The sequence below is a fragment of the Motacilla alba genome, chromosome 17, assembly GCF_015832195.1.
Source record: "Motacilla alba alba isolate MOTALB_02 chromosome 17, Motacilla_alba_V1.0_pri, whole genome shotgun sequence".
Lineage (NCBI taxonomy): Eukaryota > Metazoa > Chordata > Aves > Passeriformes > Motacillidae > Motacilla > Motacilla alba.
In genome coordinates, this window is record NC_052032.1 from 9,073,759 (window position 1) to 9,101,604 (window position 27,846).

At 57.5% G+C, this 27,846-nt stretch overlaps 1 protein-coding gene across 14 annotated transcripts in view; it reads right to left on the reverse strand.

The window, feature by feature from the left end:
• Positions 1 to 4,839: 4,839 nt before the first annotated feature.
• KCNT1 (potassium sodium-activated channel subfamily T member 1) overlaps positions 4,840 to 27,846 on the reverse strand; it is a 75,785-nt gene continuing 52,778 nt past the window's right edge. For 7 of the 14 annotated variants that reach the window (XM_038156485.1, XM_038156494.1, XM_038156488.1 and 4 more), the window contains 30 exons: positions 25,636 to 25,715; positions 24,575 to 24,674; positions 23,430 to 23,486; positions 23,069 to 23,117; positions 22,885 to 22,944; positions 22,074 to 22,148; positions 21,633 to 21,716; positions 21,125 to 21,219; positions 20,013 to 20,193; positions 19,756 to 19,920; positions 19,186 to 19,322; positions 18,983 to 19,046; positions 18,518 to 18,626; positions 18,236 to 18,344; positions 16,429 to 16,578; positions 16,037 to 16,275; positions 14,327 to 14,543; positions 13,838 to 13,943; positions 13,579 to 13,751; positions 13,327 to 13,398; positions 12,922 to 13,056; positions 12,594 to 12,705; positions 12,202 to 12,303; positions 12,021 to 12,104; positions 11,559 to 11,687; positions 11,198 to 11,218; positions 10,102 to 10,405; positions 8,425 to 8,487; positions 5,837 to 5,921; positions 4,840 to 5,384 (listed from right to left, as the gene is read on the reverse strand). In XM_038156485.1, coding sequence (XP_038012413.1) covers positions 5,264 to 5,384; positions 5,837 to 5,921; positions 8,425 to 8,487; positions 10,102 to 10,405; positions 11,198 to 11,218; positions 11,559 to 11,687; positions 12,021 to 12,104; positions 12,202 to 12,303; positions 12,594 to 12,705; positions 12,922 to 13,056; positions 13,327 to 13,398; positions 13,579 to 13,751; positions 13,838 to 13,943; positions 14,327 to 14,543; positions 16,037 to 16,275; positions 16,429 to 16,578; positions 18,236 to 18,344; positions 18,518 to 18,626; positions 18,983 to 19,046; positions 19,186 to 19,322; positions 19,756 to 19,920; positions 20,013 to 20,193; positions 21,125 to 21,219; positions 21,633 to 21,716; positions 22,074 to 22,148; positions 22,885 to 22,944; positions 23,069 to 23,117; positions 23,430 to 23,486; positions 24,575 to 24,674; positions 25,636 to 25,715 — 3,478 coding nt within the window. In that variant the 3' untranslated portion in view covers positions 4,840 to 5,263. Of the gene's footprint in view, positions 5,385 to 5,836; positions 5,922 to 8,424; positions 8,488 to 10,101; positions 10,406 to 11,197; positions 11,219 to 11,558; positions 11,688 to 12,020; positions 12,105 to 12,201; positions 12,304 to 12,593; positions 12,706 to 12,921; positions 13,057 to 13,326; positions 13,399 to 13,578; positions 13,752 to 13,837; positions 13,944 to 14,326; positions 14,544 to 16,036; positions 16,276 to 16,428; positions 16,579 to 18,235; positions 18,345 to 18,517; positions 18,627 to 18,982; positions 19,047 to 19,185; positions 19,323 to 19,755; positions 19,921 to 20,012; positions 20,194 to 21,124; positions 21,220 to 21,632; positions 21,717 to 22,073; positions 22,149 to 22,884; positions 22,945 to 23,068; positions 23,118 to 23,429; positions 23,487 to 24,574; positions 24,675 to 25,635; positions 25,716 to 26,009; positions 26,414 to 27,846 lie in introns of those variants that run through there. The other 7 variants (XM_038156487.1, XM_038156493.1, XM_038156483.1 and 4 more) reach the window with 6 other exon arrangements.

Here is a 27,846-nt window from a genome sequence, read left to right on the forward strand (position 1 = left end):
TTAATTCCAGGTTACCACTGAGACACTGGACTTCTCTTACTGTGGAGTAAGAGAGAAATAATTATAGCTTTTTAAAATTTTGTTATTCTAAAAAGAAAATATTTCCCTGAGCTTTCTGTTGCAGGTTTAAGGCTTGGTTTGCTTTTAGAGGGTTTGAGGATTTCAGGCTTCCTGTGGCTCTGTGAAAAGGTGCATTTTTTACTTTTCTGCTGCAAGTGGTAAGTTCAGCTCTTCTTTGAAAAAAATTAACCCAAATTTTTAGGAAAATGCCATTCCAGAACTGGATTTTCTGTCCCTTCTGTGCTGAGCATGGGTAAGTTCCTGTTGTAAAAAATTACAGGGTGGATTTAATTTCCTTATCTGTGCTAAATATAAATCCACTTTTATCTTGGTGCTGAAATCCTGTCATAGTTTTCTGATCCATCCCTCTGAACTTGTTAGGAAATAACACATTTATTGTAGTGGAGGAAAAATAGAACCTCTGGGGAAGGGTGTGCAGCTGGGATCATGAAATATTCAATACCCAGCATTTGTTAAAATTCAAATGAGGCACTTGAAAGAATGGCTTGAAGCCCATAAACCTTCCCAAATTATTGTGGCATTACCTGGAAATCTTAGCAAAGGAAATCCTCTTTCTTTTGACTCTGTTTTCCAGGGAATAACAAAAAAAAAATATTACAGCAAAATAAAAAATCTTTCCTGGGTTAATTTTCCTTTTTGTTTCCCAGCCTCACCACCCCCATTATTTTTAATGTATATTTTAGTGCTCTAGATTTTTTTTCTCTGCTACGAGGAATTTGTAGTGTTAGAGGTAGATTTTCCTCAACTGGGGCAAACATTTCAGTGAATTTTGGTTCATTTTGCAGAGTTTTTTTCCCTCTTCTTTTCCGTGTCTGCTGCTGTGGAAGGTGGAACAAGAGGAAAAAGTGGAAAGAGGAAAAGGAGGAAAAGGAAAGAGGAAAAGGAAAATAATCCACTGCTGGGAAGAGCCTTGTGCAGAGCATCCAATCCTGTTCTGCAGCCTTGGCTGGGTTCTCATCCAGTGAGGGCTGCTCTTGGTGCTGTTAAAATCACCTTCTTTTGGGTGTAATCATTGCAATTTGGATATCCTGGAAATTCAAGAGGATTTTGTTCTCCACAAACGGATTTGTCTGGCTTAAAGCCAATAATTAAAAAGTAATTTAGCAGGGACTTGGCTTCCTGCTGTCCTTCTACTTCCAGCTTCCTCACGTGTGTGTTCAGCCCAGAATGATCTTCATATTTAAGGGACATTGTCTGTGTCCTTCTGTGGGATTTTAAATAAATAGATTTTTACAGTATTTACAGTAAAATGCTGAATAAAACCAATCTCTGCTTACCTGCATTTGACGTCCAAGCTAAACTCTTTGTGTCTGAGTGTAGCATGCCCTAGAAATGTTGGGATCTTCCCTGAAAATCTTGGAAACTTTGGAGCCAGTGACAAATTTTGAAGTGTTGGGAGGTAGAAGAACATGTTCTGAATCTTGGCTGAACATCAGTTTAAAAAAATCCCCTTAAATACCTACCAAAAAAAAATCCCCTTGAATACCTACAAAAAAACCCCCTTAAATACCTACCAAAAAAAACCCCCTTAAATACCTACAAAATCTAATGCATTTATTAAATCATAGAAATTAGGGTTAAATAAATGAATTAAATAATCTTTAGAAGCTCCTCTACCACACCATGTCCTTTGTGCCTGAATGCACAAAGAGTTTGAAAATAAAATTAAAAATTAAAGTTGGGAAGAGCTGCCTTGGGAATGAGCCTCAGCTCAAACCCCATTTTCCTACGGATTTTAAACCAGGCTCCCAGAAAAACAGAAAAAAAATCAGACAGCCGTGTCTCCTGTTGCTGCATGCAGCTCTTTTATTGTCATTTATCTTTACAGAAATGTGAAGCATCTTCACAAGAATTGTACAAAACCCTCTCCCCTTGGCTGGCCGCGTCCCAGCAGAGCAGCTCCCGGAGCTCGGTCTCCGAGAGGAAAGGCGGGAGTCGCCGTTGCCGATAAAAATCCATGCAGGAGCTGAGCTTGGGAATCAAACTGTCCTGGTCTACAGAGGTTAAATAAAAAGGGGCGTAACAGGAAATAAATATGCTCATAACATTGGCTGGAGTAGTTGAGTTTAACGCGGGATACGTGGATTTGTTTAGTCCATACTGAGCGTTAGTGGACACGGAACATGCGCCGGAGCCGCTGCTGGAAAACCCCAAAACATCCCAGCTGTCCTGGTCTCTGCGTCCCCCGGGGCCTGCCAGGTCTCTGCACTGGAACACAACTACTTCCTGCAGAAAATGGGATTTCTCCGTGGTTGGCAGCAATGGCCGTTCTCCTGCCCCCACGGAAGCTCCTTGTGGGCCCTCTCGGCGGCTGGAGCGACTCTTGGTCGCCGCATCGACGTTTCCAGGGCCATTAGAAAAATAAACTGCTCTTGTTTTTACATTAATATGGTAACTGAGGCTAAGGAATTAGAAAAGTGAACCCCTTGGGTTCTCAGACTCGCGTTGGCCACAGGTGAGTATTTACAGGGCTCTCCCCATCCCACGGGAAGGTCGGCTGGAAATTTACACCAGAGGAGGAACCCCAGGCTTTGCACGCGGAGCTTCCGTCTCAGCTACAGGGACTTTGTACACTGAGCAAACAGAAGCGTTGTCAAAACACAGGAACATCCAGGGCATTTTGATAACATCACAAACCACACAAAGCCTGCAGTCCTTTCACGCGGTTTCCCCTTGGGATCATTTTCTCCTCGGATGAAGGGCAGGAAGGAGCTGTGTGCCCGCTGAGGAAGGAGGGACCCGGCGCCACGGCCAGTGGAGCCTCTGGAACACAGCCCCTGGATCTGGCCGCGTGGCTGACCTGGCTGCTCAGGGCTGGGGGGTGAAAGTTTAAGTAAATTAAAGGTTTTTAAAAGAAATTAAATTTTCCTGCCACGGGAGGGTTGAGCTGAGGAGCTGCGCTCGCTTCCCTGCGCTCTCACACACAGCTCACAGCCCAACAAACAAAAAATAATAAACATGTTCTCAGTAAACACATTCAAATAATCACACCTTTTGTTTTATTTGGGCTGGGCTTTTGTTTGTTTGCTGGTTTGGGTTTTTTTTAACCTGTAATACTGTTTTGTTCCACTCTCCCTTGAAAGCAAAGTGGGGTTTGGAAAATGATCCATATTAAATGCAAACAATTAAAATACACTCACACTCCGTGATCTGAGCATCCTGAGGCTTCAAGCTAGCACAGAGCCCACGTGTCCTTTTGTACTTCAACCACACCCACTTTTTAGCCTGTAATTTCTTTCTGCTGTTTTTAAATGACAAATTTGGCATGTGAAGCGACAAACAGAAATAAATAAAATATTGTGCCTGCCTAAACCACAGTGATCCAAAACTAATCATTAAAAATCCATCAAAACAACCCCAAAAAAAAGCTTTAAAGACAGTCCTGTTTGTGCCCGCAGCTCAGCAGGGTGGGAGGGATGCACTCCTTGCTTTCACCTGTGGTTCCTCACCAGGCCTGGCATGTGCCACCTCTCAGGGGCTCCTGCCTGGCACTTCAGGAAAAAAAAACAACAATAAAAATAAAAGCTGGACCCCAAACCTCATCCAGGCACAGCAGGTCTCTCTCAACCCCCTCTCGGGGTGATGCCAGCCTTGGCACTGGTCCTACCCTGGGCATCTCTGCTCTCCCCCAGGGCCAGGGGCACGATGGGCAGCACATCCCCATGGGCTGGGGCATCTCCCCAGCTGTTTAAAACTCATTTAAATCAGGTTTTGGCTTGTTTTCTGTTTTGTTTTCTTTGTAAACATTGATTTGGGCTGCAGTGGGGAGCAAACAGTGAATGGTAATGGCAGTAAACCATTCAGCTGGCAGGGGTGCAGGAAGCTGATGGGATTTCATGGCCATGTTGGGCTCTACAAGCTCCTTGCTAAAAAAGAAAAAAAAAATCACATTGGAATTGTAAGATATGAACATGAAAGCACAGAAAGTTAACAGCTCAGTTATTCACTTGGCAGTCAAGCAAACCCTTTCCACGTCGCTGCTGAGTGTGCAACAGCAGATGGAAACACATCTGGTGTTTGTGGTGGTCCCTGCAGGTCGGGGGGGACGTTCATGCACCTCTGCTGCAGGGGAAGCCATGGGGACAGGGAGGGGACAGAGCCGAGCAGGGGGGGCCGGAGCTGCCGTGGTGGCCGGGGGGACAGGCAGAACCTGCTGCCATAACGGTGTCACCGAGCTGTCACCGCGGGGAGGGGAAGGACAGCAGGCCATGGCCAGGACACACAGAGGGGGTTGGACTCCAGACTGCCCTGGCCGGAGGGGAAAGGGCGAGTGGAGCCACCAAACCACCACATCCAGCCCAGCCACCCGGGACAAGCACCCCCGAGCCCCCCGGGCAGCTGAGCCCCAGCAGCAGCGCAGGGGGACCCGAGCCGGGGGCTCCGAGGCACTGCCACAGCTCTGGGCGCCCTGGGCTTGGCGTGTTCCGCTTTGGGGGACGCCCCGAGGCGCGGGGCAGAGCCCTGCCGTGCCCTGTCCCCTCCGTCCCCGCTGTCCCACGGCCACCAGAGCCCTCGCCCAGCGCCGGAGCCAGAAACCCAGGCGAGGATGGAGGACGTGAGTGACAGAGCAGAAGTTTGGGGAGCCCGGGGGACACCTGGTGAAGGAGGAGGAGGAGCAGGGCTCGGTGCAGTTTTACCCTGGGTTCGGAGCAGTTTTACCCTGGGTTCGGTGCAGTTTTACCCTGGGTTCGGTGCAGTTTTACCCTGGGTTCGGAGCAGTTTTACCCTGGGTTCGGTGCAGTTTTACCCTGGGTTCGGAGCCGTTTTACCCTGGGTTCGGTGCAGTTTTTCTCTGGGTTCGGAGCAGTTTTACCCTGGGTTCGGAGCAGTTTTACCCTGGTCTGTACCAGCCTGCACCCTCCGGGCCGGTGCCAACCCAGCCCTGCTCCCCCGGGGCCATCGGCGTCGGGGCTCAGCCACGTCCCAGCAGCACCAGCGAACACTTTCTCACTAGTTGCGGTATCGGTATAAAAAGTTAAAATCCCCGGGGCTCACGGCCACCGGCTGCGGGCGCGTCCGGCTGTGCCGCCCCTCCCGGGGCTCCGGGCATCCCTCCCGCGGGCACAGCCAGGCTGGGCATCGCCTTCTCCGGGGCACCGCGGGCAGCAGCCGCCTTCCCCGGGCTGGGCCGGGCCGTGCTCTCCTTCCCCGGCCGCCCGGAGCCCTCGAGAGGGGCGGCTGCTCACAGCTGGGTCTCGTCGCGCGTCTCGGGGTTGCCGGAGCCCAGCTTGTTGCTGCAGCTGCTCTTGCGGCTGTGGCCGTCGTTGGCCACGTGTGCCAGAGGGTCGGAGCGGATCAGGTACCTGCGGGACACACGCTGTCACACTGCTGGAACACTCCAGGTCCCCCAGGAATTGAGGCCGGGACGCACGAGGACGCCCCACGGGGCTGTGACGCTCGCAGAGCTCGGCGGTTGTTTGAATAAAAGGGGTTAAATAACAAAGGTGTTCACGGAAATGCCATGAAATGATAGGTAATAAATAAATAATAAATAAATATTATAATATTATTATAATAAATAATAAATAAATAATCAGGAGTTATTCCTCAGCTGCTCATGGAAAATCCCACGCTGCCCATGGGAGCTAAGATGGGGCTGGGGTGGTTTGGGCACTGCTCAGGAGCCCGGGGAGTTGGAATGGGCTGGCAAGGAGGCAAAGCCCATGGGTATTTATGGGAAATCCTGGGAAACAACGGCATGGGGGCAGCTCGTGGCACTGGGGCAGTCTGGGGACAGGGGTGAGGTGACACTCACACGATGTCGTTGAGCTCCAGCCGCGTGTCCGGGGGAGGGTTGATCAGGACGTAGGACAAGGTGTTCTGGTGGTCGTTCATCTCATCTGCAAGAGGAGGGGCAGGGCTGGTGAGGGAGGGACACCCCCAGAGACACCCCAACAGGCAAGGTGACAGATCCCATCCGGGCAAATGTGTCCCTTCACCAGGAGAAGCCACGGGCAATGTCACTGCCACGGGAGGTCACCAAGAACGTCGCTGCCACCTCCCTCCTCGCCTCCCCAGGCTCTCCCCACCACGGCACGGCCCAGGGGACTGGCAGGGGTAACTCTTCCAAGTCCCCACTCCCCCCAGAAATAAAGTGAGATGTCTTACCTTGGTGCAGTGCAAAAGAGGGAACAGGTTAGTCCGGCTGTGTCAGGTACAGCACAAGCCCAACCACGGGCTCGGGGCAGCGGAACCCCCCCGGGGCCGCCCCAACGCTCTGCCCACCTCTCCCCCCAGCTGCTCAGTTTAGCACAGGATTAGTCCAGGGGTTGCTTCTTTCCCCTGCCCAGGGGAAATCGCCTCCATGGAGTTCCAGAGCCATCGATGCCGTTTTGGAGATGGCTCCAAACCAAGTGACCTCCCGGGGCGGGGGGGGGGCTCAGGGTCACCAAGAGCAGCACCCAAGGGGGAAAAAGGGGGTCTCGATGATGGGGAGGGCCCCTGTGCTCCCCGAAATAGCCAAGAACAAGATCATGGTGAAATGGATGGGGGCGCGAGGCTGCGGGTGCCAGGGAGGGGTGAAGCTGCGACAGGTGACACCGTCTCCAGACAGGGTGGTGGGGTGTGGATGGACAGGGTGGGGAGGGGACGGACAGACGGACGCGGGGGAAGCATGAGGAGCACGGGGGGACACCAGCTCGCTGCAAGGCTTGTCACTGGGACACCTCTCCAGGCTTTTGGAAAGGCCCCTCTGAGGCGCAAATGGAGCAAATGGAGCTGCTTTGGGGGCAGCAGGACCAGCACCCGGCCACTGGGATGGGCACCTACTCCAGGCTGGGGCTGCTCCTGCGGCCTGTCCTGCTGCTCCCACCACCCCGTCCCTGCTGTCCCCCTGCCTGGCGTGGGGGACACCCCAGCCAGAGGCTGCCCTGCCCCATGGCGGGCACAGCCAGGGCCTCCTGCCTCAGCGATGACAACGGGTGCCACGTCACCCCGGCACGGGGGTGAAACTGCTTTTGTCCAGCCCTCAGGTGCAGCTCCAGCCACCGCGGGCACCCAGCACAGGGATGCACGCAGCTTCCTCCCGAGCTGCCCTTGCCAGGGCACACCCAGATGAGCCCCGGGGCACCCCTGGGGCTGTGCTGCGTCCAGCAGTGCTCGCAGGGGGACACCAGACCTTTGTGTGGCTGCTCGGACACATCCCTGTCACCTCTGAGCCCACAGAAGGTGCTGCAGCCAGGGGCACCTGGGACCACCCTCGGGGAGATGCTGCCTGGGACCCCCAGCCCGTGCCAGGGCGTCCTGTCCTGGAGCCACCAGGGAGTTTTGGCCATCCCAGTGCTCAGCCTTACAGGGAGACAGGGATGGGGGTGGCGATGCCAGGGCAAGGGTGGCACACGGACCCTGGGACCCGACGGGACACACGGGGGGTTGACGTGACAGGGAGGTGGGGACGGGCTCTGGCTCTGGGCAGGTTTCCCTGCCCCACGGAAGTTTCCTGACCCCGTGCAGCCAAGCCAGGCCCTGCTGAGCACCCCGAGTATATTGCTGCATCTCCACCGCCCCAGGCAATATACTCTGCTGGCCTGGGGCTTCCGTGAGCCCCGGCTGGGGCTGCCTGGCTGATGAAGGACACACTTTGTAAGGAAAATGCCAACGTTTCACCTTAAGCCTGGCCTAGGGAAGCCAAAAATGGAGCTGGGATGGGCTGTTGCTAACCTTGGGGCTGCTGCAGTAAAAAGGAGCCTTTCCAGGGCATGTTCCACCCTGGTGTAAAGGTGGAAAAAAATGGGAAAACCTGGTAGGTCCCACAGAGCCAGACATGGTGCCCGGGGTGGCTGCAGCACCAGTGGCCCCTGTGGCTGCCTCAGACTGAGCCCAGCACTCCCAGTCACAAAATGAGGTCTTCTAATGCTGGAGAGGGGTCCAGGAAGGCAAATCAAGGGGTGCAAAGGGATTTTGAAAGCGCTGCCTTGCCCTGGACTGTGGCTGACCCAGCAGGAGCTCCAGCATCTCATCACAGCATGCACAAGCAGCTCTGGTGCATTTGTCCCCTTCCTTGTCCCCTCCTCAAGTTGCCACTCAAGTACAGCCCAAAATCCCTCACGGAGCCACGGAGGGAGGGTTTTGTTGATAAAAGCCAAGGGCTGTGGTTTCCCTGTAGGAATTCAGCTAAAAAAGGGGTCCCTGAGGTTTCTATCTCCCTGATCGGGCAGAGCCCTGCGTTTGCACCACCACCACAGGACACTGATTGGTTTTCCAACACCACCCAACAAATTAGTGCTGAAAGCTCGGGGGTCTAAGGTGAAAACTGGCAAGGGTGAGGTTTGGGCTTAGCTGGCATGATCTTGTTGTACGCTGCACGCCATGAGTCACGCGGGACTCCCAGGGAAAGGGAATTACCTTGCAAATATCCCAGGTTTACCCGATTCATCACATCACTGGCTGTTAAATTTGCTACATCCTCTACAGAACATACAGGGAAAGGCACAGACATAAACAGAGAGAGAGAGAGAGGTCAGCAAGCCATGGTTTGGCAAATATCAGAGACGAGCTCCTGCGCTGCAGCGATAACGAGAGCAAAAGAAAAAGGAAAGGGGCAGAAGGCAGAGCAACGTTTGCCATGGGTGTCCAGACAGTGACACAAGGTGACAATACACAGTCCCTGCGCCTCTGGATGCCCAGGGAGCTGCTGGTCCCCACCCTGTGCCCAGTGTCCCTGTCCTGCACCCCCACCGTCCTCTCTCCTATCAGAGCTCCCCCAGTTTGCTTCAACCAAAATTTGCCAGATGGGCCAGGACAAGGATGCCAGCCCTGCCCTGACCCCAAGCTGTGCCCCACGCCTCACCGAGGCCAGACAGCCCCCCTGGAACTGCAACAGAAACTTCTGGGACTGGGAATGAGGGGAAAAAAGGAGAGGGGGCACACCAGTGCAAGCTCTTGCCTGGCAGTCCCTGTCCTCACTCCAGCCCACCACACTGCAGCTCTCCTGCCTCTCTCCCTGGGGACGCTGGCAGTGCCCACAGCCACTCCCTGGGCCCCCACTCCAAACCCCTCCAAACCCCTCCTGCGCTGCACTTCCGGACAGTTTCTCCTCCTCTTTCCCGTGCCTAAAGCCAAGATGGGAAAGGAGGAATCCCACCCCCAAAATCAGCTCCCAGCCCAGCTGGGGCTCACTGCCAGCCTGAGTGTGGGCAAGGGCCGGCACGGGGGGGACGGACACTCCTGGAGGATGGAGCAAACAAGCAGCAGCACAGGATGGCTTCAAAGAAAGAAAGAAAATTAAAAAAAAAAAAAACAAACCAAACCAACCAAACGAAAGGAGCTGTGGGCTACAGACTTTGTCATAACCAAGGGGTGGGAGCTGTCCAGGGTGACACAGATGCCAGCACCGACGGGCGGGTCAAGCTTGACGAGAGATGCGGCTGCACAGAGGGACCCTAAGCGCTGTGGCTGTCACAGCCACACACCGGTGTCACACGCAATGAAGCAACTCAGCCCTGCAGCTACCGAGAGGTTTTCCACGAAGAGTTTACGACAGATTAAAGTTCGTTACAAAAGGGGGCTGCGCCAGCTGACGGGGTTTGGCCTCTCCCTGCCAAACTACGGGGGCTCTTGGGCACAAGGGTTGCGCTGACCTGGGGTCGGGTTGTCCTGAACCACCATCTCTGCACGGCCAGAAAGAGGGGCACAAACGGGGCCTCGAGCCCCGAGGCCGTGTGGGGACAAGGGCCACTCTGCCACTGCCAACTCCTGCCTGGAGCCATCCCAGAGCCCAGAGATGGGGGGGCTGCCTGCAGCTGGCCGGGGGTGGCAGGGGAGGGGGGTCTGCGTGGCGGGACCCCAGCCTGGAGCCGCTGGTCTGCACAAGCACAAGCAAGCCGGGGAATGAGGCGCCGCTGGCAGCGCGCCCGGCGGCGCCCGCTGGGACGGGCTCGGCGCGGCGCTAAGCCGGGCATGGGGTTAGGCTGGCATGGGGTTAGGCTGGCTCAGGGTGGGGTTAGGCTCGGCCGGGGGTTACCTGGGGAGCCCGCGGGCGGGAGGCGGCGCCGCGGAGCGGCTCGGCCGGACGGCACTTACCGTACCCGGTGGTGGGCAAGCCCAGGTGCTTCATACGGTTTTTGACGAGCTCGGACAGCTCCTGGCGCTCGGAGCGCCGGTACAGGCTGAGGCGCTGCTGGCTGATCCACTCGGCCGTCTTGCTGGAGTGCTTGTTGCCCTTCCTGCTGAGGCGCCGTGCCCACTGCATGCTCTTGCGCCGCAGCAGCGGGTGCTCCGACTGGTCGCTGGAGCACGAGTTCCGGTGGTGGCTCGTCTTGATGCCCCAGTGCTCCTTGACGTCCTTGGTGTCCTCGCAGTCCTCAACATTGATTGAGATCTGTGACTAGAAGCCCAGCAGGTCACGCGGGATGGGGGGTGGCCAAGGGGGGTTTGGCCTGTGCCTGGCAGGGTGGGATCTCTCCCACAGAGTGGGATCCTTCCTCTGACCCAAACGGGCTCTCCCAGCTCTTTGGCAAGAGCCACTGGGCTGGCAGATTTCACAGAACTCCAGAGTGGTTTGGGTTGGAAGGAGCGTAAGGCTCGTCTCATTCCACTTCTTGCCATGGTCCACCAGACCAGGTTGCTTCAAGTCCTGTCCAACCTGGCCTCGGACATCCAGGGATGGGGCAGCCACAGCTTCCCTTGGATAAGCGGGGCTGAGGGGACTCTTGTGGGCACCTGACACCTTGCACAGCATCACCTCTGGGATATCTGCCCCAGGAACAGCCATGCCCTCATCTGCCTCTCTTCCCTCTTACAGCATCCGTGCTGCCACATGTCTGACCCAGCAATCCCCACTGGTGAGCAGGAATTTATTAATAAAGCCTTTTAAAGCCTCTCAAGGAGCTGGGTTGCGTTTAATTAAATGCCAACTTTCAGCTCCCTGTCACTGCTTCCTTACAAAGTTGAACACTGAAGGTATTTAAAGGGATCCTGGCTCCCTCCCTTGCTCCTGATCCCAGTTAATTACATCAGGGCGCTGAGGCTCAGCCAATATCTCCCTTCCACGGGGACAGGCACCGGGGCTGAGAGCTGGCACAAAGCACGGGGTGGCTCTCGGTGGCCAGAGCCAGCCCAGGGATCAGCCACGGGGTGGGGGGACAGGGAGGCACGGCCGGACACGAGCGGCACTCACCTGCGCTCGGATGTCGTGGGGCTGCAGCAGGGGAGGAGGAAGGGAAAACCACGAGTCAGTGCAGCAAAGGGGCAGCCCTGCTGTGCCCACCCTGCTCCCCAAGGTGCCCAGTGGTGTGGCGGAGCCATGCCAACAACATCCAGCACTGCCCAGAGGGACCCTGACCCAGCTGGGGAAGCAGGACACCGCCACCCAGCACGGCCACGCTAACAAAATCAACACCAAAATTCCCCTTGCGCTGCTCTCCCCTCCCCACTGCGGCTGCAGCCAGGTCTGAGGTGCTCCAGGGACCAGCACCCTCCTGGATCCCAGCCTGGCTGGCACCAGCAGCCCCTGCCCAGCACGTGCACCCCGTGCCCACCTCGGAGGTGGCAAACATGTGCGACTCCGTCCTGTAGATGCCGATGGGGATCTCGGCGCTGGAGGAGCAGAGCTTCTGGAACAGGCGGCCGTATGTCCGGATCCACAGGTCATCCTCAGTGATCTTCATCTGAGGAACACAGGCCCAGCATGGACCCCCACTGCGCCACGGGCTGCTCCCGAGCTCCACCCCAGCCCATCCATGACCATCCCAAAAGTGACTTGGACTCCACAAGAAAATCAGGGGCAATTTCTGACCTCAGCCTTCAAAACAGGGAGCTTGGTCCTTGGCTGCTCTTTTGGCAGCACTGAGGTTCCCCAAAATGGAGGGGAACAATGACCTGGCAATGCTGCTCCCCCCCAGATCCGCAGGAGAGGGGCACCCCGTGCACAGGGTGACAGATGCCACCGGATCCAGGCCAGCCTGGCCGATGGTTTCACCCCAAGGGGGCTTGGCACGTACCGCACAGAGGTACCCGGAGCCCGGCGTGGTGTCCAGGCCCAGCAGCAGCCGAGTGATGGTGATCATGTAATCCTTCACGAACGACTGCGGAGACATTTGGGCAGGAAACCAGGCAAGGGTTGGCTCGGCTGCTCCCTGGGGGCTGCCAAGGGGAGGCCGCAGCTGCAGGGCTGTGTCTCACCTGGTAGAGCAGCGTGTCCAGCATGCTGATGCTGAAGACCCTCCCGGCCGCGAAGGGCAGCCGGAACATGAAGGCCAGGTTGGAGCCGTTCTCTCGCTCTCTCTGCAAGGAGAAGGGGAAGGCTGAGCTCAGATTGCACAGAAACTTAGAGGACTCATGGCAATGGGAGGGCACGGATGTAATGTTTCTGGTGGGTGTGGCAGGAGGAAACCAGGGCAGCATCTTTGCACGGTAGAAAAAGAGGATATTTTTTTTTCTTCATGGAAATGTGTGAGACATCATTGGGTTTTCCGGGCATGGGAAAAGCACAGGAGTTTGAGGAGCTCCGATGCTGTCAGTCACTGTCAGTGTTGACTTCCCAGGCCCCTGTGCAGGGAACAGCCTCCTCTTACCTTTTCTAGCTTGGAAAGGGCCAGGGAGTAGCTGTCCTTTGCTCTGAACTGCATGAACCTCATGTTGGAGGGGTGGGTCAGCTCCGTGATAATGCTGAGGCTGGGGAAGAGCCTGCAACGGAAAGAGATCTGCTGTCCTGCGGCTGTCTCAGAGGATTTAAAACCTGAGGAACGCCACAGCCATCCCTGTGCTGTCTGGGGTCAGAAATAGCTGGTTACACGCTGCTTCCTGCAGCAAACCCAGGGCCAGATGTGTCCCACTGTCATAGCCACCACCCCAGCCACTGCACCCGTCCTGGTCTTGTCCCCAGCAGCGGTCACCCCTCACCTGAACATGGTCTGGACGTTGACAATGGTCTTGGCATCTGCCATGTAGTCCTCCTCGGCGCTCATGGTGCTCTCCTTGTCCACCACCACCAGGTTGTCGGCGTAGATGATGCCACACTGCAGCAAACTGTCCAGGCTGGGCAGTTCCCAAAGAGAAGAGCGCAGGGTCAGCCCTTGGAAACGACACAGGGAAAGCAGCACAGGGGTTCCACGGCGAGCCCAGGCTGCTCCCGACCTGCTCTTCACCTGCTCCCATCTCCCAGGGAGGGGTTGACAACTCGAGAAGCCCAAGGCGGGCTCAGCTCTATGCTACCAAACCCTGGGGCTTCTCACAGGGTGACGGGAAAGTCTGGCCTGGGGTAAATGCAACAATTCAGGCACGACAGCCACCCGCGGGAACACCTACTTGTCAATGGTGCCCTCCATGTAGTAAACCATGGGGAAGCAGCAGATGGCCTCCAGAAAGTGGTGCTCAGGCCTGGGGGGAGAGCCACAGAGAGCGAGGTGGTTCAGCACGTCCACGCAGCAAAGACAGACGCAAAACCCCAGGGCCGGCCAGCCCAGGTACCCAACGGTGGCCCACCCCACAGCGGGAGATGCCCACGGGAATGCAGGGAGGGCTCTGCGGGAGGGAGAACACCGCTGGAGAAGTACTTGCTTGTTGTCCAGCAGCAGCACGATGGGGTTGAGCTCCTTGCGGGAGCGGTAGTACGCCCGCAGCGGGACGATGAAGTTGTAGAGGCCGTTGCCGGCTGTCTCTGCAGAGACGATGATCAGTTTGTTCTTGAACCCGTAGGCTTTGGCGTCCTCAAAGCTGTTGTGCTTGCAGCCCTGGGCGTGGTGGGACAGCGCAGGCACTCAGTGGACACGTCCTGGGGGGGGTTCAGCCCCAGGCAGCCCCCACAGCCCCTCCACACCTTGTCCAGCCTCAGGCAGCAGAACGGGGCTTTCTCAGGCAGGAGGTGGCACAGGGTCGGGGAGCTCCCGATGTAGGGCGAGTTTGGGGGGTAGCCCTTCACGTACCTGCAGCAGAGGGAAATCTGTGTGAGGACATGGGGAGAGCTTTCCATTTATCCAGCACTCAGATGCTGGGAAAACATTCAACAGCAACGCTGGCAAATACCCTGCAAAACTCTCCTGCCCCAGCTGGGAACCCCCTGCGTGTACATATTTCAGAGTATTTTTTGCTATGCAAAGGGTCATGAGGTTGTAAAGATGCAGGGACAGAGTGCTCATGGAAAAGCCAGGAGGTGCTGAGCCTGAGCACCCCCGGGCACCCCTGAACACCTACCACGGTCCCAGTGCCTCTGAAACTGGAACAAACTGGGCGCAGCCACAAAGAGCCAGAGGCACCTGAGCGAACCAGGGCCCAGCCGGCATGAACCGAAGAACAGAGAGCGACTCACTCCACCACCGCCGACCCCTCCTCGTCCGACTGCGTCATCTCGTCCTCGGACTGGTCGCTGAGGAGGTCACAGGGCAGCAGGGACGAGGTGTCAGCCAGCTCCAGGACGGGGGCGATGCTGGGCCGGCGCGTGCCCGAGCCGTTCTCGGCGGGCAGGGCCAGCTTGCTGCTGTTGGCAGGGCGGCACTCGGTGTTCTGCAGGTCCATGGCCACTGTACCTGGACACGGGGGCAGGGAGCACAGCAAACACGCTCTAAGGGGGGGGAAATGTCACAAAAGCCTCCTGTCCCCAAGCCCTGCACAGGGATGAGGCAGCCCAGGTGATGCTCAACTGTTTGTGGGCACAGGGAGTGCAGATAAAGTCCCCGCTGGTGGCCTCCACCTGTGTGCAGCACCTCACCTGTCCCTGGGGTTGTCCCTCTCTCTGTTCCCCTCACAGGTCCATGGCCAGCTGAAGCACTCACCCGCCTGCTGCTCCCTGAACTGCCAAACCTGGCTCTGCAGGAGCTGAGATGCTCCTTTTGTCATGCTGATGTATCTCTGAGAGGACAACCCTGCAGCCTAACCCCTGCCCACAGCTCCTCGGGGGTTCTGGGAGGCACCAGCCAGGTCAGGAACCACATCTGCCCTGGCACTGCCCTGCCTATGGATGTCCCTCCGCCCCAGGGAGAGGCAGGCAGGCAGCAATGCCCTCACCCACCGCCCACATCCCTCCTGAGCAGCTCCAGGCCATGGAATCTCAGAATCCTTAAGGATAGAAAAATCCTCTGAGATTGAATCCAGCCATTCCCCCAGGACTCTTAACCTGCCTCTAAATCATGTCCCCAAATGCCACATCCAGCCATGATTTAAATCCCTCCAGAGATGGTGGCTGCACCACTGCCCTGGGCCAATGCTTCACAGCCTTTCCTGCGAGGGAATTTTGCCTAATATCCAGCAGGGGACAAGACAGACTTCCTCATCCTGTCCTCCAGCAGCTTCCAAAAACCAAACACATCGATGGAGTGCCCCAAGAAGCAGAGCCCAGGCAGTGGCCTTGCCAAACAGCACTGCCCTGCTGTCCCTCTCATCACCTCTGCCAAAGGTCCCTGTGTGTGGAGCTGTGTGATGAGAGCTGTGACAAACACGGCTCAGCAAAGCGCCCCGAGGCCTGCTGGGGGATAATCTATGCAAATTGCTGCTCAGGAGTACAAACACATAAATTATTTGCTTGAAATATAATGTGCTCGTGTGGCTCAGCTCCTCCAAAACTTGTTCTCCCCAGATACAAGAGGGAAGCAATGACTCATGGTATTTTTCACTTGCACAAACGCGCCGCTGGCTGCGGGGAGAACTACGCTCTTCCCCAGCCTGGGAACCATAAACGTGATTTAGGATGTGCCCCACGGCGTTTCTTCCTCCAGCCTTGGAAATAATTGGGGGCTAAATCCAGGCTTGGGGCATTTATGCAAATAACCCTTAATGATAATGGACATCACGAGGTTTAATGATGATATTTGAGCTTGCTGGGAGCACACAGGGTGCAAGGAAACACGCATTTTCCTGGTGAGATGGCTGGGAGACAGCACGCAAAGGGGTTTTGGGGAGGGAGGGAGAGTGGCAAGGAGAGTGCAAAACACAAAATAAACCCAAATGCGGGGAGGAGACGAACCCAAAACGTGGGGGAGGTGATGGAGTGAGGCGTGCACGCCCCTGCTGCCCCCAGACTCACCCATGCTGGCGATGATGCTGTGCACGGGCAGCCGCGAGGGGCCGTCGTAGCTGCCCCGGCCCGCAAAGCCCTTCTTCTTCTGCTTCTCCTCCTGCTTGAAGATGAAGGCAGAGTTCTCCTCCTTGGTGATGTTGATGTAGAAGCAGGTGTCCGAGGCCGCCATGATGTGCCGTGGCCCGGGGTTCAGCAGGATGCTCTTGTTCTCCTCCCTCCGGATGCCGATCAGGCAGACGCCGTACCTGCCCGGGGAGCAGGGGGTGGGCATTCCCAGACGGACAAAATCCCCTCCGAGACATCGTCCCTGCCCAAAGAACCTCGCGGCAGCCCCGGCCCTGCCCCCGGGCATGCAGACAGACAGACAGACCCCCCCGCCCGTCGCCCCCCGGCCTCACTTCTTGTGCGCGTGGAAGGCGGCGTAGGTGAAGCTCTTCCCCTCGTACTCCATGAAGAACTTGCTGTCCCCCATGCGGATGTGATAGACCTCATTGCCCGAGCAGCGCCCGTACATCCGCTGCCACTGCTCCGGAGACTCCTGGCCCTCCCTGCAAGGGCAGCGGCGGCGTCAGCAGGGACCCAGGGGCTGGGATGGGACCCCTGGAGCTGGGATGGGACCCCTGGGGCTGGCATGGGACCCCTGGGGCTGGCATGGGACTCTCAGGGCTGGGATGGGACTCTCAGGGCTGGGATGGGACCCCCGGGGCTGGCATGGGACTCTCAGGGCTGGGATGGGACCCCCGGGGCTGTCATGGGACCCACGGAGCTGGGATGGGACTCTCAGGGCTGGGATGGGACCCCTGGGGCTGGCATGGGACTCTCAGGGCTGGGATGGGACTCTCAGGGCTGGGATGGGACCCCCGGGGCTGGCATGGGACTCTCAGGGCTGGGATGGGACCCCCGGGGCTGTCATGGGACCCACGGAGCTGGGATGGGACTCTCAGGGCTGGGATGGGACCCCCGGGGCTGTCATGGGACCCTCGGGGCTAGCATGGGACTCTCAGGGCTGGGATGGGACCCCATGAGCTGGGGTGGGACCCCTGGAGCTGGGATGGGATCCCCAGAGATGGGATGGGACTTCTGGAGCTGTGATAGAACCCTGGAGCTGGGATGGAACCCCAGGAGCTGGGATAGGAACTCTGGAGCTGTGATAGCCCCCTGGAGCTGGGATGGGACCCCTGGAGCTGGGATGGAATCCCCAGGGATGAGATGAGACCTCTAGAGCTGTGATAGACCCCTGGAGTTGGGATGGACCCCCAAGGCTGGGATGGGAGCACAGATCCCAAAACCCCAGCCAGATCCCGGGGCAGAGCACCAATAATCCCTGGAGCTGACCCGGAGCCCGACAGCAGGAGGTGACAGTGACACACGGCCACGGGCTGTTGGTGCTCTCTGAGGATGAGCTCGTTCTCATTTTGGGGTTTAAGTGCCTTTTTATTTAACGAGGGCTCCTGCAGAGTGCAGGGGGAGGGTGCAGAGCCCGTGTTGGCAAACAGCTCCGAGCATGGGGCGAGAGGCATCTGGCAAGGATGTTTCATAACTGTTTTGATGGCACTTTACCCAAAATTCAGGCATTTCTGGCTGGCCAAGGAGTGCAGGGCACACACCACTGCTCTCCTGTGCTGGCAGAGCTCCTTCCAGCCATGCTGGATATAAAAAAACACCAAAAAACCCTGCAGGGTCTGGGGCTGCTTGTGCTCTGAATCCACCTTCCTGCCAGCAGCACCGTGCCAAAACTAAGATATTTTTATCTCCAGCCTCTGAAAAGCTGGCAGTGCCCAGCCCACCTGCACTGGTGTGGTCCCCTTACAATATGGGCTTTTGTTCTTGACTTGGATGGGGACCCCAGACCCCACTGTGCTGCCCAGAGCCATCCCTGACCCCACCCTCTCCCCTGAGCCATCCCTGACCCCATTGTGCTGCCCAGAGCCATCCCTGACCCCACTGTGCTGCCCAGAGCCATCCCTGACCCCACTGGGCTCCCCAGAGCCATCCCTGACCCCACTGTGCTGCCCAGAGCCATCCCTGACCCCACTGGGCTCCCCAGAGCCATCCCTGACCCCACTCTCTCCCCTGAGCTCAGAGACCTCAGCTCCGCCACCCTCCAGGCTCAGGCAGGGGCAGGGACGGGCAGGGACAGCAAGGGACAGCAAGGGACAGCAGGGACAGCAAGGGACAGCAGGGCCAGCAAGGGACAGCACTCACTGGCCGCGGGAGGTGTGCACCAGCAGCGTGATGAGGGTGGAGGTGGCAGGGCAGACGCAGTTCAGGGCCAGCATGGCGTATTTGCACTCCTCCTCACACACAACGTGATCTGAAAGGCAGAGGGGACCATCAGGGAGGGCAGGGGGACAGATGGGCTCCCTGGCTGGCAGTGCCCGGGAATGGGGTCATTTTGGGGCGCTGGGCACTGGGTGTTTCCTCCTCCTGCCAGTCCAGGAGGGCTCTCAGCTGACCAAGAGCTGCTGTGCAGCTGCTCCAACTCACCTGCAAACTTGACATGGAATTTATTCTCTGGCTTTAAGATCTGAACGTAGAGGGGGCAGTTTGGAGCAAAGTCTTTGACAGCCCAGGCCCTCAGGATGGTCTGGTGGTCCTGGACAGGGACAAGAGCAACAAGAGCTACTCGATTGATGGCTTCTTTTCCCCAAAGCTTCTACACCTGGGATGAGCTGCAAAGCACCCAGCCACCCTGGAGACGTACAGCAGGAGCTCCTGCTGGCCCTGCTGCTCCCTGAAACCCAGCACTGATGGGAAACCAGCAGAAGGAAGGGGAGCCCACAGGGGCTCAGCCAGCAGCGTGCTGCTGCACGTCTCTGTGCCATCCCCGAGGCTCTCCTCGGCGCTCAGCCCCTTCCCAGCACCCTCCTTCGCTGGGCACAGGTGACACCAACACCAGCCCAGTCCCTTCTGCCTGGAAAATGCCCCATCCCCACCCCTGACCGGACTCACCGCCGCTGTCCTGTCCACCTCGTTTCGGCTGCTGAGAATGAAGCAAGCTTCTCCATTGTCCATCCTGCCAGGAGAGAGCAGCGACCCCGTGAATGCAGGACCCACAAGGCTGGGCACCAAGGCTGCCAGCCCCCCAGAGCCAGCGGAGGGACACGGCTGGGGTGACACTCCTGGCTGGGATGTGCAGCGTGTCCCCTGCTCACTTGGCTCTCATCAGGTCCTGGTCCTTGAGCGCGGAGCCCTGGAGGTAGATGACCCTCTGGGACCACAGGGGGATCTGCAGCACGCGCCGCACCTGGATGTCCATCTCTGTGGGGCACAGGATCACCACGTAGTAATCCTGCAGGGGAGAGGCCACGTCAGGGAAGGCACAGGTTGCACATCAGGAAAAAAAATTTCACTGCAAGAATAATAAAGTACTGGAATGCTCTTCCCAGGGAGGTGGTAGAATCACCATCTCTGGGTGTGTTTAAAAAACGACAGGACATGGCACTTGGTGCTGTGGTCTAGCTGAGGTGTTGGGGCAGAGGTTGGACTCGATGACCTTAGAGGTCTCTTCCAACCTCATCATTCTGTGATTCTGGGATTCTGGGATTCTGGGATTCTGGGATTCTCTGATTCTGGGATTCTGGGATTCTCTGATTCTCTGATTCTGGGATTCTGGGATTCTCAGATTCTGGGATTCTCGGATTCTGGGATTCTGTGGCTGGGGGTCCCGAGAGGCTGCGACCCACAAGTGACCCAGCAGCGTGTGGGCACGGCCTGGGGCTCACCTGCAGGCGTGGGTGGGCGTAGAACTCGTTGAGGAAGTCCATGAGGAGGTCGATCTTGAGCGAGCTGACGCACAGCACCACGTGCTTCTCCGTCTGCGCGCGGTGCCGGCTGTAGTTCCCCCCCGACTTCTGCCTCTCCATCCACAGGTAGACGAGCTCCTCGAACTGCAGAGGGCACGGAGCTGCTGTCCCCACCGGCAGGGCTGCCCCGGGGCGGGCCGGGAGCCCCTCCCCAGCCTCAGCTGTGCAGGTCTCACCTGGAGCGGCAGCACCACCAGGGCCACGCAGATCATGATCACCACGAGGAGCTGGGAAGGCCAAATCTTTGGTGTCACATCTCCGTAGCCCACGGTGGAAAAGGTGACGATGCAGAAATAGAAGGACTTGAAGAGGGAGAGCTTCTCACCTGCTCTTTCTAAGTGCTGGATGCCGCAGGTCCTGGAAGGGAAAAGCCCCGTCACAGGGGGGCTGGCCCCGCAGCAGAACCCCACACCCCGGCAGCTCAAAGCCATCCTGCTGGACACCAGTGTCACCCAAACCTTCCTGGGACCAAGTTGTGCCCTCCCTCCCCCAGACTCATCCAGCAGCGGGGCTGGGAGCACCACTGAGCTCTGAAATAGCATTAGTCATCCACATCAGTCTTTATTGCCAAAAACTCATGAGCCTAAAAGCCTCATTTCCTCTCCATTCGGCAACTTAATGGTTTAATACGCCTCAAACCCAGACCAAGGGAGCCGGAGGAGAATTCAAAGCCTAATTCAGAGCTAAATAGCCAGTGATGAGCTCTGCTCCCCTGCCCCAAGGAACATCCTTGATGCTGGCGATGGCAGGGAAAGGGCCCAGCTAATTAGCAGGAGCCCCAGTGGCCAATTACACAAATGACCTGAGGAGCTGTGAGTGTGGGGGAGGAAGAGCTCGGCTGGAGCCTGGGAGTGCTGTGGCTTCTGGTGAATGAACCATCCCTCACCTGTCCCTGGGGGAAGCTGCTGTCCCTGCCCTCGTGTCCACACCCCTCAGCTGCCTCTGGCAACACCCTCACCCTCACTGAAAACTTCCTGATTAAACCCCAGAATAAGGCAGGATCGGGAGTTTGGCTTAGAAACCCCCTCACAGCGCTCAGCGTGCTGGGGAGGGAGCAAAGCAGGGCAAGGTGTGAGCCCTGCAAGAGCCCAGCTCTGCCAGCTGCCCCAGGTGGGCACAGCCAGATTCCCGGGGCGGGCACAGCTGGATTCCTGGGGTGGGCACAGCTGGATTCCCAGGGTGGGCACAGCTGGATTCCCGGGGCGGGCACAGCTGGATTCCCAGGGTGGGCACAGCTGGATTCCCAGGCTCAGGAGGGGGGTTTAGAGAAACGGAGAGCAGCACTCACCCCGTGAACACGAGACACAGGAGGGTGCAGATCAGGATGAGCACCTGGTTGAACATTGCTGACTGTGTCCTTTGGATGGCTCGGTGCAGATCGTTCTGGGGAGACAGGGGAGGGCTCCCACCAGCTCACAGAGCCCGGGGGAAAATCCCCTCCAGGCACCAACTGCTGCCTTGCTGGCTCCAGCAGTGCCCTCCCCAGTGAAGGGCAAGCCTGGGTGCAGCCCTTGGGAAGGGATGTGCATTCCCGTCAGCAGGTCTGGGATCTGAGAGACAGCTCTGGTGGGAACAGGGGAATGCTGGAACACCTCACCCCTGACCACCCCTGTCACTGCGGTTTGGACTCTGAGGGATTCCTGGTCACAGCTTCGCATCCCCAGCCTGGCATTCCCTGGCACAGCTGCACACACCAAGCTCCAAATCCTGCCCCAGAGCTGGGGGCAGCCAAGGGTTCCCTCCCAGTCCTGCTGCCCTCCACATCCACGAGGAGCTGGACAAAAGGGACCACTCACAATCATGTTCTCCAGGGCATACTTGGCCAGCCAGCAGTTCAGAAACACAGGAATGAACAAATTCCTTAAAGGAGGCCAGAATATCTACAAAAGCAAGGGTTATTTGCAGAAAAAAAAAACAACATCAAAAAAAACCAAAAAAAAACCAAAAAAAAAAAACAAACCCCACGTTTTTTTAAAAAATAAAGCCAGAAGCAGCCATCCTCCCTGAGTGGAAGGATTCAAATCCAACTGAGCAGAAGCTGCCACCAAACACGGCCCTGCTTCCCTGGCTGGGGAAAGGGAGGATGGGTTTTGGTATAATTGTCAAATATTGAAGGGAAAATTTCCTGCCAGCCTTAAAAACCACTTGGCCAGAAGCCCATTTGTCTTTATTTCAGCACCAAAACACAGCACTCGCTACACCTAGAGCTGCTCCAAACGTCACCGGGACACACTCACCGTGATGATGAACGGCACCGTGTTGATCATCTCCAGGACGAAGGAAATGCGAAAAATCTGCTCCCAGATGTTCCCCTGAGGAATTCAAACCAAAGAAGATTTAGATAACCTTAGAAACTCGCCAGAGGACAATTAAAGTGATCCCACTCTGCCACAGACCCTGCTGGATGAGGGAAATACGGTGCAGGAGAGATGCAGTGGTGGTGGCAGGCACTCTGGGAGCAGGAAACATTCCCAAACTCCTCAGCTCTCTCCACAGCCACTACATCCCTGTGTCTGTCACTGCTGCCACCCTGAGCTGGGGGACAGCAACGCTTCGTGCAGGGATGGAGAGTGACTGTGACAGCTAGAGATCGCTGGCACTCGGAGCAGGGGTGACGCAGGGTCTGAGCCTCTGCTGCCAACCCTTCCCTGGTCCCTGGGAGGATGCCATTTGTCAAGGTCACTTTTTCTGGCCATTTCAGGTGGCTTTGGTCCAAAGGAGCCAGCTTGTGCCTCTCCTTGTCTGGCTTGGAGCGGTGCAGGAGCCACCCTGCCGAGCTCAGGAGACCTGGGATGTGTCAGCCTGACACCAGAAGCAGTGAGCCTGCATTAAACAGGCCTGAATTTCTCAGAAAGCACGAAAAGAAGAGATTCTGCTCTGCACAACGCTCATCCGGCAGCCCGAGGGGCAATGAGAAAGGAAAACATCCACGGCTGGCTGAGCCAGCGGCCAGACAAACATCCTCCCGGGATGCGCGGGCTCCGGGCCAGGGAAATCAATTCCTGCGGAGGGCAGAGCAGGCTGAGCCCTCCCGGGCCGGGCTCTCACCTTGTAGCTGAGGTAGGTGAGCAGCATGGTCTCCAGGAAGCTGATGAGGGCGATGCTGACCTGCAGGGACACACACGGGGGGCTCCCAGGGCTCTCTCCGAGTGCTGGCCGAGCCCCCCCTGCCCCTGGGGGTGCCACAGGTGGGGCAGAGCTCCCAGCCCAGCCCCTCTGGGCTCCTGCTCACCTGCACGGCCCACAGAGGGGTTTTCCTGTCCACCCAAAAGATGTGGGACCTGCAAAGAAACCCAGGGGGGATTCAGCTGTCAGGGTTTTCACCCCCACAATTGCAAACCCGAGGCCACCCCTGCACCAGGAGCTGCTGCTGCCTCCTGCACAGTTTGCTCAAGCAGCCCCTGCACTGGGAATCAGCCATCCCCAAGGGTGCAGCCACTGGCACTTGCCAATGGATTTGGTTCTGGGATGCTGCTCCACATCCCTGGAGCAGCCCCACGACAAAGAAGCGGCCTCAGGCAGCTGCCAGCAGCAGCCACCTCCATCCCTCTGCTCCCCCAGCTGACCCGGAGCACTGAGCAGCTCCCACTCACCAGTTGATGTTGGTGGACTGGTTGAAGGCTGTGTAATTCTGCTTCTCACATTCCCAGCTGGGGGAGAAAGAGCAGGGACAAGCAGTCAGCGGGAGATGCTGGCACTGACCCCCTGGGATCACTGGGCAGCATTTCCATGGATGCAGACACCCTGGTTCCTATAGCCAGGGCTTTGCACAAGAAAAGTCTCACCCAGGCAGCCTTGAACATCTCATTACTGGAGGACAAAACCCCTCAGGGGCTTCAGCCCCCACCAGAGATGCTGTGGAATGCTGATTCTCCCTGGCACAACGCAGAGCACAGGGCTGCAGGGAGCTGGGAGCTGGCAATTACCAGGTTACAATTGACAAAATTTGCTGAGCTGCAGCTTCTGGGACACGGCTGGCTGTGTCCCCAGCACCCTGGCAGGCAGGCAGCACCGACCTGAGCTCTCCTGCCCTGCTGTGAGGGATGTGCTCCCTCTGGCCAGCCTTGCTGCCGCCACACTCCCTCAGGAAAATGGGATTCCCTGAGCTGCAGCTGTGCTAAACCTCTCAAGGATGAGCATCCGTGTCCTGCTCCATTCTCACAGGTCTGGAAGCACTTTCAGAACGTGCAGATGTGCTGGGTAGTCTGCAGCCTTTACAAGGAAAAATCAAATTGCCAATTATCCAAGCTCTTGGGGGGAAAAAAAAATCACATTGTACATGAGCTAAACGAAGCAAGGACACATTAAAAATAGGCTTATACTGAAACCCAGCTCAAAGCTGATGTGTGGAATCATCCATCACCTCAAGGATTCACACAGCACACCGTATTTCCCTCTCAAGTGCTTAAATGGGATTTAGTGTTAATGTCTTCAAGGGCATCAGCCTTCAGAAAACATTTGCACGGTGATGCCCTGGAGTGGCTGAGCTCTCACCTGTGCCTGAAGGCCACGCTGCACCCCTGACAGAGTCAGACAGAATTTGGAAATCAACATGACCTGGATTTTTCTGCTCAGGGCCAGTAGATGCCCCCACAGCCACCCACGGGGTGCGAGCTGGGGCCTCCAGCCTGGGAAGTTTTGTTAAAGCACCAATTCAAACAGCTGGGGGTGGGGAGAACCCGTCCTCAGAGGTGCCACGGTGAGCCCCGGGGGGCAGCTGGGGGCTGGGGACACTCACCAGCCGATGCCCTCCTCGGGGTTGTCCAGCAGGACACGCACGATGTACAGCAGGCACGTCAGCAGCTTCAGGGAGAAGTTGAAGAGCCGGATCCTCAGGCCTGTGGGGGAGGGCAGCAGGGATGGGGCAGCAGTCCTGGGCATCCCCAGGAGCACCCCAAACACTCTGGGTGCCTTGTGCGTGCCCCCCAGCCCAGCCCCACAGCCCAGGAGCCCTCTGAGCCCCCGGGGAGACACTGCCCAGGCTCTGCCCAGCTCCAGGTGTCCTGCCCGGTGTCACAGACACAGGAGACCAACACAGGGACAAATAACCATCAGCCAGCTCCCTGCTGACCCCAAAAGATGTGATAGGCAAACGAGGAGCTGCTGGGGTGGATCCCCCTCATGAGCAGGCACCCAGGCAGCAGAGCAGCCCTGACCACATCACAAGCACCTTGCAGGAGCAGGGATGGTGAGGAAAGGCTGCTGCTTTATCCACTCTGCCTCCCCAGCCAGTTCATGGGGTTATTACTCAGATTACAAGTGAGAAATTCATCACATTTTCATTAAAAATTTCCCCCTGGGCACCCTGTAGTGCTGCGCTCCAGCTTTTTAGCAAGACGACAGGATGCAGGCAGGAGAAGAAAAGGCAAATTTATAAATTAACGAGCAGGCCCCCTCCAGACAGCTAATGACATCTCGGAGAAAGGAAATAAAAACACCATTAGTCAAGTGGAGACTGATCCCCATGGCTGGAGCAGGAGAGGGTAACTCACAGCCTGCCCTGGCTGTCCCCACAGCCTCAGGGAGGCACAGCCAGCTCCCTGACATCCCTGACATCCCAAACACTTGTCACAGCTGTTTGTCACGCTGCGGCCGTCGCAGGGAGCAGAAGTGGCAAAGCAAAGCATCCCCCAAACCGAGCGGGCCAGCACCCAGCAAAGGGGCCGGGAGGCGGCTGGGGACACGCGGGGACAAGGCCACCAGCAGATGGCAATGGCTTCTCATCCCCCAGGACGGAGCGCGGCTCTCCCGGCTCGGCAGGGCTCGGCTCCCCCGGCCGGCTCCGTGCGCAGCACTCACTCGATCGCTGGTTTTTGATGAAGAACAGCTTCAGCCGCTCCTTGAAGGTGTTTTCATTCACGTAGAACTCGACCTGCACCCTGCGGGGAGAGTCCCCAGCGGGGCCGTCAGTGCGGTGGCAGGGCAGGAGCCCCCAGGAGCCCCCCCTGTCCCCCCATCCCCGCTGGGTGACATCCCGGAGTGACCCAGGCTCGGCCCCGGGCTCCCGGCTGTCCCCGCTGTCCCAACCGGAGCCCCCGGCACCCCCAGAGCAGCCGGTGTGACCCCCGGGGCCAGCTCTGGGGGGACCCTGGGCTTGGCTGTGCTTCACACACGGCCAGCTGACAGCAGAGCCACAAACTTCTCCCTGCACGCAACTTCACAAGGGCCCAAACCTCCCGAGGAGCAGCGGCTCTGGAGCTGCCTCTCCCCGTTTATCTGCTCCAGCAGAGCAGGACAATGTCCCCAGTGTCCCCAGTGTGTCCTGGCTCTGTCCGTGCCCCGCCTCTGCCTGGGGAGGAGAAACACTCAGCACGGAAGCTGCAAAAAACAATTCTGCTCTAAACGGAGAAAATTCCCCTTTGTTGCTAAGATACCGCTCCTGGTCATTCCAGAAAAACCCAGGAGCTGACAACCGACTCCAAACATCGCCTGCCATCCAGGGCCACTGGTGGTGGCTCGTGGCCACCGTGGGACGGTGCCAGGGCAGAGCGTCACCTGCCAGGGCACTCCACAGCATCCGGCAGGGAGGAGCAGCAGGTGGCTCTGGAAATGTCCCATCCCCGCCTTCCTGCGGCCCCACATTCCAGGATGGGAGAAAACCTCCCCGGGCTGGATGGAGGCTCCTCCAGGGATGGGAGAAAACCTCCCCGGGCTGGATGGAGGCTCCTCCAGGGACGGCAGCAGGGGCTGGGATGCTGCATGGAGGGTGTTTGGGTCCCTCAGCTCACCCACCTCTGGTGGCACTTTATGATCACCTGCAGCCCTTTGTAAAGTCATTAATCATCACCCCAAATGGCGCTGCTCCTGCTGAGTGCCGGGGAAGCGCCAGCGGCTCCTCCTGCCTCGGCTTTGGAGTGAGCACGGCAAACTCCGCTCCTCACTGTCCGGCCCTCAAAGGAGCTCAGTGCCGTGGATTCCCCCTCTCGCTGCTTTCAGCAGGTCTAAGGAAGCGCTCCTGTCATTGCTCCTTCCCCAGCTGCTTGCAGGAGGTCACCGAGGGCTCCTCGTCAATCCAGCCCAGGCAGAGATCAAGGGCAGCGAATTCCCGGTGACAATTGCTGCCATCCCACTGCATCCCGCAGGTGCCAGATCCAACCCCATCCTGATTTACTGGGGACGGAGGGATGAATATTTACCAAACATTCATACCAGCTGATCAGGGAAAGGGTTTTACGAGACCTTCATCCCGGGCTCCACCCCAGCCGGCCTGAGGGGTGGGGAGGTGGCCGGAGGGGCTCTGCACCACACCTGGAAGGGACAACCCCAGACCCCACTGCAGGGAGAGAGCAGGAGGATTTGCCAGCCCAGGCTCATCAGCACGATGCTTGGGGAGCAAACAGCGTTAATGCAGAGCCTCGGAGCCCAGCCTTTACACCTGCTAAAATTGATCGTTTCCAGCGCCAGACGCGGCAAATCATTTTTCCGTGCCAGGGCATAAATCAGCTGTCACAACTGCTCACAACGCTGCACACAGGATAATTGCTCCTTCTCCTTATTAAAAATGCCCAGGAAGTGCTGGGAACTGGCTTTCAGCTCCGACAGCAGCGCTGAGCACCCCATTCATCAGAGTCCCTGAGGATTGAGAGCCTTGAGGAGCCGGAGACTTCAGGGAGCACGATTCCTCTGCCAGACATTTGTCTGGTATCAAAGCAACAAACAGCTGAATAAATCTCTGCCATCAGACAGATGGTTCACTGATCTGTGGAGCTGTGGCCCACCTCGAGACAATGACTGTAATTGCTGGTGGATAAAAGGACTAAATGATTAGATCTAACTCTTCATGATAAAGTGGCCCACGTATTCATCCGTCCCGATGGCTGCAGGAAGAAGGAACGCTGGGAAAACAACAAAGCAACAAAAAGCCATGTCCTGACTGGGGGGAACAGGGTGTTTAACACTGCAGAGAGATGAAGGAATAAAAAAAAGTGGAAGGAACGCGTTCCTGTGCGGACAACCTGCCGAGGCTGAGCCCCAGATCTTCGTGGGGTTCCACTCTGCAGGTGAATGCAG